This window comes from Gigantopelta aegis, chromosome 1 (genome assembly GCF_016097555.1).
Source record: "Gigantopelta aegis isolate Gae_Host chromosome 1, Gae_host_genome, whole genome shotgun sequence".
NCBI classification, from domain to species: Eukaryota; Metazoa; Mollusca; class Gastropoda; order Neomphalida; family Peltospiridae; genus Gigantopelta; species Gigantopelta aegis.
The window spans coordinates 23,819,775-23,830,314 of NC_054699.1; the positions used below are offsets into that span (position 1 = coordinate 23,819,775).

At 34.6% G+C, this 10,540-nt stretch overlaps 1 protein-coding gene across 1 annotated transcript; it reads left to right on the plus strand.

Moving 5' to 3' along the window:
- Window positions 1–169: 169 nt before the first annotated feature.
- On the plus strand, window positions 170–2,870 carry LOC121372523. Its single transcript, XM_041498886.1, has 3 exons — window positions 170–594; window positions 1,239–1,367; window positions 1,852–2,870. The coding sequence occupies exons 1-3, from the start codon at window positions 468–470 to the stop codon at window positions 2,160–2,162; spliced, it is 567 nt and encodes a 188-aa protein (XP_041354820.1). The 5' UTR covers window positions 170–467; the 3' UTR covers window positions 2,163–2,870.
- Window positions 2,871–10,540: the final 7,670 nt, after the last annotated feature.

The following is a 10,540-nucleotide window of genomic DNA, read 5'->3' on the forward strand; positions in this document are numbered from 1 at the left end:
GCACAACTAAATTCTTATTCCAAAATCTGCCCACTTCAAACTTATCCCCCACCCTTTTTCTGTCCTGGACTTAGTCCCACTGGCAAAGTAGAGATATGCATGTAGTTACATTTGAACATATGAGCATGTAAATATATATTGGATTGGGGTTCAAATTTTATTACATAGATATTTATTTGTAACATAGATATTTATTTGTAACTTAGCTATTTATTTAGTCTAGCTATAAAAAAAAACACATTCAGTAAGAAATAACTGACAAGAGCCGTTTTATTAGGGGACCATACCGGTATTTTGGCCAATGGGTGGCCTGTAGAATATACATGTAGTTACATTTGAACAGGAAGGAAGGAAGGAAGGGTTTGGGTTTGTTTTCATGCAAATGTAAAGAACACAAGGCTTAAATAGGAATTAAACGTAACATTTTCAAAAAAACTCTTTTGGTACTATAGTATGTATTATTACCAATGTTGTTGTTTCTTTTTTTATTTCGCCATGTTAGAAGCACGTCATTATGGATTGGGTTAAGCAAAAATTCAGCAAATGAAACGTTCCAGTGGTGTTCCGTGCTGGATCCATCATACAACAACACTGGTAATCGCCTTTCTTCTTTATAGACGTACGGACCTGTTCTGTCCTCACTAAGAGAAGGAAAAACAGATGTGAAAGATCAGGCCAGTAGCCAGGATTTTGAGGGGGGGGGGGGGGGGGGGCGGGTCGTTTAGGCTTATGGTGAGGCACGAAGCGCCCGAGTTGTTTAGTGGTGTCCGGGGGCATATTGAAAAAAAAAGTCAGAAGTAAGGGAGGTGGGGTCGACCGAACCCCCATTGGCTACGGGCCTGAAGATCAACACAACACACCCTTTTCTTTCTCACTAACCACTAACAACTCACCACCTGTCCTGGACAGACAACCAAGGTAGCTGAGGTGTTTGCCCAGGACAGCGTGCTTGAACCTTAATTGGATATAAGCACGAAAATAAGTTAAAATGAAATGAATGAATGAAATGAAATAAAATCAAAGAACATCCGTGTGTGACAACACCCTGTATGTAAAGGATATAACCATCTCTGTATCTCGGACATACTGTATACAGGAGAAACCTTTTTTATATGGCATCTTTTATAATAGACACCTGCCTGTATAAACATTGCATATTTTAATCACATTTAATATGGCGGATGAACCAAAATTTGTCTGTAAAGCCAACCAAAATTATTTTTAATTTTTGTTTTCAGTTGACAAAAGTAATTTTAAATCTGACGTGAATCAATCAGAGTTGTGTATGGCTGTCGACACCCAAAGTGCATTGTGGGAAACTCGCCCGTGCCACGAGCAGCTACCCTTTATCTGCATGAAAACCTTAAGTAAGTAAACTTTTTCCTGTCTTGGAAATGACTGTCTGGTTAAGTCAGATGTTGTGCCCACGACAAGCGTACTTGATGAATTATTGATTATCATATGATATGATATATCATATCGTATTATATTGCCATGTATCATATCTTATCGTTTAATTTAATTTTAGATTTTTTTTTCTCGTTTTTATTTTTTTTTAATAAATTAAATTAAATTAAATTTAATTTAGCAATTTCAATTTAGTTACAAAATTTATTTTATTAAATTAAATTAATTTCGACAGGTATTCAGTTAAACTAAATTAAATTGAAAAATTTAATTTAATTTAATTTAATTCTTTTTTACCGGTTATTCACTTAAATTAAATTTAATTTGATCTAATTTAATTCTACAGGTTATTCAGTTAAATTAAATTAAATTTAACAATTTTAATTTACTTACACAATTTAATTTATTTTGATTTGATTTAATTTAATTTACATTTTTTAACAGCTTATTCGAGCATGAATCGCAAGAATGCATTCATGAGATTCATCGACAAGATATTTGAATTCTACAGCGACCCAAACAACACAGCCACGTACCTGGTCCTTCCTGTTTTTGTGCTGTTGATATTGCTGTGCTGCCTGCCTTACCTCTGTCACCGACTGAGAGACCACAAGAAAGCCAACGAGGTGGAGATAGAAATCAAACACCCCGACATTGAGGATACTGGGAAGTACATGAAGTACTCGACGTACTTTGGAAGTTTTCGCAACAAGCGGCCAATAAACTTTTATCAGCAATTTAATAACGAAATGTAGAAAAAGCGATGGAGTTGTATTACTTAAGTTTTTGTGTTGCGTATGAAATATACTATGTACATGTATTTGATAAGCTGCTTTGCTACCTATTCTCAAAATATTTACCAAGTATTTAATGAAATGCGTTGCTACCAATTCTCAAAGGTTTTACCAATCTGCTTTTCTACCTATTCTCAAAGTTTTTACCATGCATTTAATAAATTGCTTTGCCACATATTATCAAAGTTTTTACGCAGTATTTAATAAACTACTTTGTTCCAAATATCAAAGTGTTCACTAAGTATTTAATAAACTGCTTTGCCACCTATTATCAAGGTTTTACATAATATTTAATAAACTGCTCTGCCGCCTGTCATCAAAGTTTTAAAAAAGTATTTAATTAACTGTTTTGTTACCTATTTTAAAAGGTTTGTTTTACCAAGTATTTAATAAACTGCTATGCCGCCTGTCATCAAAGTTTTCACAAAGTATTTAATAAACTACTTTGCTACCTATTTTAAAAGGTTTGTTTTACCAAGTATTTATTAAACTACTTTGTTACCTATTTAAAAATGTTTATTTTACCAAATACACATGCATTTAATAAACTGCTTTGTTACCTATTTTAAAAGGTTTATTTTACCAAGTATTTAATAAACTACTTTGCTACCTATTTTAAAAGGTTTGTTTTACCAAGTACACATGCATTTAATAAACTGCTTTGTCTCTTGTGTTTGGGATTGTTACTGGTTGTAACAGTTAAATGGACATTCTTTAGCTTGCTCCATTGTAAGATGTTTCCGACTAATAAAATATTTCTACGATTAAACTTACATATTAAATATATTTTCTTGTTTAGAATATCAGTGTCTGTATATTCAATGTGTTTCTGGTCGTCTTAATATTTCTAAGAAGCCCAAACTGGATTTGTCTTCAAATAATTTCGTACGTACGAAAAATCAATATTTTAGGAAATAAAATGAAATTAACCAAGTACAAATATTAGAACGGATCAGAAACACGTTTAATATACAGCCACTAATATTTTATGCAGAAAAATATATTTAATATGCAATTACAATCGTTAAAAAGTCTCTGTTAGTCGATAACATCTTAAAATTGCAGCAAACTCAGGAATGTTCCTTTAAATATAGTTCGGTTTAGGAAATAGCAGGCACGGCGGAGCAGGGGGCGGGGGCTGGGCTCTAGCCCCCCATAATTCTGAATAAATAATATTATTGGTAGTAAATCTTAACGAAGAGATGAATTTTACTTGTAGAATGCAAGTAATTGCATTTCAGGACATCTGGTTATTAAAAGTTTACGGAAGAGCATATGCTCGAACCCCTTAGAAACTTTGCTTTGCGCCTTCGATCTCAGTCAGCCACCCAATATCTACTTTCTTCCGCCGTGCCTGAATGGTTCCTCTCTAGAAAAATAATAGAATATTCTAAAATGCCTTTTGAAATATTTCGTTGATTACAATTAGATTGACCTCTGTCGTGTTTAAATAACCCAGTGATTTCAAGTTACGTCTTATTTTTCGTACTAATTGATAACAACTGTGGAAGATGTGCACTGGTATAACAACAAAATGAGGCGCTTCTCTGGCAAACGGAAGAATGAATGAAAAGTTTCGTTGTCAACCTATGTTGATTTGTTTTGCACCGGCCTCGGTAGTATCGTGGTTAAGCCATCGGACATACGGTTGGCAGGTACAGGGCTCGCAGCCCGGTACCGGCTCCCACCCAGAGCGAGTTTTAACGACTCAATGGGTAGGTGAAAGATCACTACACCCTCTTCTCTTTCACTAACCACTAACCCACTGTCCTGGACAGACAGACCAGATAGCTGAGGTGTGTGCCCAGGACAACAAGCTTGAACCTAAATTGGATATAAGCACGAAAATAAATTGAAATAAAATAAAACGATTTTTTTGCAAAACAGTTGTCAAGGGAGATAACTTCCCAAAACTAGGCGGTCACGTATCCCTCTCGATATTGTAGTTTTCACAGAAAATGTTATTGAATTGCATGGAGTAATTAATGGTGGTGTGCATCCTTTTAGCGACTCAGTACGATGTAGTCTTATTCTCACATATGAAAATAATAGGCCTAGAGGTTTGACTATACCAAATAAAACCCCATAGGCGACCATGTTAACGTTTGTGTTTAAAAACACTATATGCAATATATCAACCAAACTATGAACCATAAATATCAGTACTACAATCCCTACCTCAAAGTATTAACTGAAAAAAAATGGTACCTTTCATATCTCATTTTCGGTATAACCAGATGTTTTTAAACCACCCCTAGTTTCGCACAAAATTTGAGTACATTTTGTTTACAGGTATCCCATGCATGTTTCAAACACAGTGGTACTAGATGAAATAAAATTGCAAACATAGTTTGCCCAGATGAATATCTTTTTTCACAAACAATACACTCACAGGACTTGTGGTGTTAACTTCTTTACCTTTCATGGCTAACTTTCGGTATAACCAGATGTTTTTTCCACACCCCTAGTTTCGCACACAATTTTAGTACTTTTGTTTACAGATACCCCATACATGTTCCAAGCACAAGGCTACTTGACACAGTGATACTAGATAAACAACAATTGCATAATTTTTTAGCCCAGATGAAACTTTGTTTTTTACAACCAACACACTCACATTTATCACCAATCACAGGACTTATGGTGTTAACTTCTCTATCAAAAGTTCGGTGCACTTCGAACTTTGACCCAGCCGGAAGTTTTTTGGTTTAGTGCTACCTCGAGGACACTCGAATTATGAGTTGGAGAATCCTTCGAAAAAAGGAGTATGTCAGATGTGTAACTTACACAGGCCATACAAGGACTGCCATTCTTCTACAATTAGCTTCATTAGCCACGCCGAACATCAAAACAGGTACCGCAATTTTTTTAAATCTTATCTCTACACGAGGAAGAGTCAAAGGGATGTCGAGGTCGAAGCTGCTGCCATATATCACTGTCGTGACGTTTTGTCTATAGGTTGACTGCCACGTCCAGAATTAGCCAAGCTGAACGACAAAACAGTACCGCAATTACAAAAATCGTATATTTGCTCTGTAACGTAGTCAAAGGGAAATATCGACACGGTGAAGTTGTCTGCCATTTATTACTGTCATGACGCTTTATCAATAATATGAGAACTGCCACTTCCAAAATTCGCTTGATTAGCCAACCAGAACGACAATCAGTCACCGCAATAAAACAAAAATCGAACCTCTGCACAAGTTAGAGTCAAATGGAAGTGTTAACGGCCAAAATCAATGGCCTAATTAACTAAACTCTCGCAACTTTGCCATCTCATGGTGCATTGCAAAAATACTTGCAAGGAGAATGCGTTGTTGCCTAGGTAGGTAGGTGACTATTTTAACATGCTCATGTACCACAGGGGTTTCGAACACGTCTATCCAGAGTCCAGTCTCTGGTATGATCAGGGGCCTGACTCGGGACAGGTGGTTTTTGTTGCTTAAGCGAGCTTAAGAGAGTTTTGTGAATTATGCTCCAAGAAGACAAATCTTTCCCATTCAGCGTGCAGGAGCATTGCTACTTTCAGGACTGGCTCGACAAATGTTAAAATCAGACAAGCTAAAACTTAGGTGTGACATTAGGTGTAAGAAAGAATTAAGTTTCGGCGTCTTTCACCCCTCATACTGAACTGCCCTGGCTCTAGGAATAAGTTTGGTGAAAAGTAAAAACGAGAAATATCACATAATAAATATTCAAATAACAAGCTTTATTTTCTGTGTAACAGATTACAACAATCAACAGTTTCCAAAGAGATTTAAGATCATGTGCATTAAATATTAATGTAAACGTGGAAATAATGTTAATCAGCAGTGTAGTAAATATCATTGTGTAATTAATGACTTCATTTAAAGTAGCACTATCGGAGATTTCTAAACATATCATAAGGGTTCATTCATGATTATCAACTCTTTACCCAGAAAAAAACCTCTACTTTTAAAAAAAAAATTGTATCAACAATTCCCCTGTTAAAAGATTTCATCAAAAAGGTTGATTTTTAAAGGGACTATCCTCAGTATGTTACATTGTAACATGTCTACGCCTAACAGGTCTTTTTCGACGATTAACATTACATATTAAAGACATTTTTTTTCTGTTTAGAATATCAGTATTTGTAAAAAAACAAAAAAAAAACAAAAAAAAAAACAGGGTGGCTTTTTAGCCTAGTGTTTGTTGCAGCCCAAGCCAGATTTTACATTCCAGTAATTTTGTATGTACGATTTTTTTTTTAAATTATGAAGTAAAATCAAAAGTGACTACTACAGACATTAACACACGACCACAAACACACTGGACATAGACACTGATATGCTAAGCAAGAAAATGAATTGGATATGTAATTTTAGTCGTGCAAAGTCTTTAAGTTTGTTAGACGGAAACATCTTAAAATGACTGCACACTAAGGATAATATCTATAAGGACAATTCTTGGGGTGGGAGGGGGTGGGGTGGGGTGGGGATGGGTTGGAATGGTTGGGGTGGGGGTGGTGATACTAGAAACGTACGCTGGTACCAACTCCTTCTATAACGTCTGCTTTGTACGTGAGTGAAAATATTGATAATTGTGAACAATCCCTAATGTATTAGACCGGACACCAAAAGAAACGAGAAATAAAGATACATAAATGAAATGATTTAGTACTTATAACACTACCATAAAGTTAAGTGTAAATAATCCTTACTTCAAACCAAAACAGCCCATCGTCATGAAGTGATGTTAACAAGCGGTGTTTAGAACTTCAAAGTTAAATTTCCAAGAACAAAATTTAAAAAAATTGGAATATAATTTAAAGAAAAGAAACGAGTTTATGAAATGTGAACAGAATTTCAAAAAGTTGAATAGTATTTTAAGAAACGAAACGAATATATCAAATGTGAACACAATTTTAAAAAGTTTAAATATTATTTAAGGAAACGAAACGAGTATATCAAATGTGAACAGAATTTTAAAAAGTTGAATAGCAGTTTAAGAAATGAAACGAATATATCAAATGTGAACACAATTTCAAAATGTTTAAATATTATTTAAGGAAACGAAACGAGTATATAAAATTTGATCTACTACTCGACTGAATCCAATACCCTTTTAATGAACCAACATATTAAACATTGTATCTTGAAAAACTAAATGATTTAGACAGCTTTCTACATGTACGAATTAGTAAACAGAACATCGTTTAGGGCAGTATTTATTTCCTACAAATAGGTTAGTTCTTAAATTTTACAAAATGTAAAACATTTTCCATTTTTTATTTGATGCATACTCGTAACATATCACAGACACATTTGTAATATAAAAAATAACTAAATTACACTTTATACATCAACAATAATTTTAAATAACTAAATTACATTTTATACATTAACAATAATTCTAAATAACTAAATTACATTTTATGCATCAACAATAATTCTAAATAACTAAATTACATTCCTGAGTTTGCAACATTGTAAGATATTTCCGACTAATAAAATAGTTCTACGATTAAACTTACATATTAAATATATTTTCTGGTTTAGAATATCAGTGTCTGTATATTCAATGTGTTTCTGGTCGTCTTACTATATGTAAGAAGCCCAAACTGGATTTTGTCTTCAAATAATTTCGTACGTACGAAAACATTATATTTTAGGAAATAAAATGAAATTTAACCTAGTACAAATGTTAGAACGATCAGAAACACGTTTAATATACAGCCACTAATATTTTATGCAGAAAATATATTTGATATGTAATTACAATCGTTAAAAAGTCTTTGTTAGTCGATAACATCTTAAACATTGCAGCAAACTCAGGAATGTCCCTTTAAACATCGACAAACATTTTGAATATTTAGAAATATACATTTGCAGAAGAAAGTTCATTCCATCAAGTATTTTAAAGCGTTTTTAGATCATTAAGCCCGATTTACCGTGGAAAATCCCACAATTTTTCATAAATGGTTTAACTTGTCCTGTAACCTTGACCTCTGCTTGGACCTCTGTATGAACCTTCATAACACGACTACAACAATTGAAAGCTTCTTCAACTACACTGTATTTTGTATATGCCAAATAAATTACAGGTAACCTAGGTCATCTTGTTACAAGCTCTACAAAAATATTACAACCGCAAGGCGTAAAAAGAGAACAAAATATATGTTTCAAAAAACCTAATCCAAACTATGAAAAGGACCGACACTAGGTTTTTTCAATGTATCTTCCCCCGAGTTTTAATTTTAAAAAATTTAAAATATAAGTGAAAAGAGCAAAAATTAAGTTTAAAAAAGCCAACCGATATGTTCCCAGAAACATATTTTAGGCCTTACAACGTTGTTACAACCGTAACAACCATATTACAACCATGTTCCAACCGTGTTACAAGTTAAAAGCGCATTGTTGGTATGTTGACTTCAGCATTTATTTTTGTGTTTTCGAAGATTTGAATTTTGGTATGTTGTTAAAACAACGTTACAACCGTAACAATAATGTTACAATCGTTGCAACCATGTTATAACGACGTTACAACAGTTAATTTATTTTTGTGTTTTCGAAGATTTTATTTTTGTGTTTTTCGTTTCGGTGCACTATCGGTTTTTTTTATTACAGCTACATTGTTTTTCATGGTCTCACCATAGTGTTTATTTTTGTCTTTTTCAAGATTTTTATTATTATTTTTGTTTTGTTTTGGTATACAGTTTTCCGAAGCCTGCATTAACTCCTCCAGTCATCGGTCCCATGTGTATGAGTCTTATCAAGACATGTAACATATTACAGCAATTATGTCTACAAGTCTGTACAAGATATTTAGATTAGAAAAGGCACACGTGGAGAGAGAGAGAGAGACAAACAACATTATTATTTACATACAACAATATCAATAATATCTGGCGCAGTGCGTAAAGCTCAATAATAACAATATTACAAGAGTTGTCTGTCTGCACTATTTCACTAAACTAAATGTTTCTTCAAAGATCTTTGTTAATTAAGCCTAGTTTGGTAGAATGGTCAAATCCATAGTCTTTATTTTCGTACGTTGTCGGTCTGCACTAATTCACTATACTCTCGCAATTTTGAAAAATCTCACAGTGAAGTGCAAAAAAAAAAGACTTGCAAAGATGATGTGATGTTACCTAAAGCCCACGCCACACGATACGAGTGCTTCTTACGAGAATAGTCGATTGACAAGACAACCATTACGATATCATCGGTTGCTATGCAATAGGTTATTCTCGTGTCCATTCTCGTACGAGGTACTCTTGTCATGCGATGTCGGCTTAAGAGAGCAGGTGCGTATGTAGGGAGGGGAGGGGGATTCGAGGGTTGAAACTCCCCTGCTCAAACAAATTTTCTTTTCCCCCCGGGGGAGCATAACTCGAGTCCCCACTCTATAAACTTCGCTCGCCACAGTCTCGACTCTTCCTGCTAAAATTCCTGCACAGCCGCCTGGAGAGACTTGTGAATTATGCGCAGTTTGGTATACACGGCTAATATATTATAGGTCGTGGTGTGTGCTGTCCTGTCTGTTGAAAACTACACCTAAAATACATCTTGTGACTAGTTGGTAAACAGGGCTCTCTGCATCTACTCTACTTCTGTGTGGCACGCAGCCGGTTTCGTCTTCATTATCACGAAGTTACAGTTACGTCATTATTATCACCACTGCCCACATTTGTCAGGCTCCGCCCCCAAGAACAGTACGGTCGTGTAAATGTTCTAAGCAAAGTGATTGACGTGAAGCTTGTGCTGTTAAAAGCTTGTGTAAACACGAGAGTAAATACGAGACCGATAAATAATTTGTTTAAAACTTAAAACTCTAACAATGTAATTACACAAATATATCACATTAACATTAGAAGAATGGCCAAATCCATAGTATTTGTGTTCGTACATTTTCTGCAAAAGTAAAATACAAAATCCCAATACTGGCCTCGGTGGTGTAGTGGTTACGACATCAGGCCTAAGGTGGGTAGGTACTTGGTTCGCATCCCAGTACCAGCTCCAAAACGCGAATAATTTTGAAGATTCATTGGACATATTTAAGACCATAACACCGATTTCTCTTTCACTAACCATTAATCCACGGTCATGGTCAGACAGCCCTGATAGCCGAAGTATGTGCCAAGGACAGCATGGTTGAGTCGTAATTGAATTTCAGAACGAATAACTTAATATATTATGGCGATTCCGAAAACGCTAATTATAGATAGGGACAGAAAGAAAGAAAATGACAGAAATTTATATTTTGACAAAGGGAATCTACTCGAATCATGTCCGTAAAACCAATTGGCTATTGGACTGATGATCATCTGGTTCACACTTTATTTCAATGAATAAATAAAATTATGTCCAATATATGTT

What these genes read in the sequence shown, in the direction of transcription:
- LOC121372523 (XM_041498886.1), top strand. Translation starts at nt 468, where the DNA reads ATGTTGTTGTTTCTTTTTTTATTTCGCCATGTTAGAAGCACGTCATTA. An exon ending in TCCATCATACAACAACACTG is followed by an intron (nt 595 to 1,238) that starts GTAATCGCCTTT and finishes TTTTGTTTTCAG; the next exon opens with TTGACAAAAGTAATTTTAAA. An exon ending in TATCTGCATGAAAACCTTAA is followed by an intron (nt 1,368 to 1,851) that starts GTAAGTAAACTT and finishes ATTTTTTAACAG; the next exon opens with CTTATTCGAGCATGAATCGC.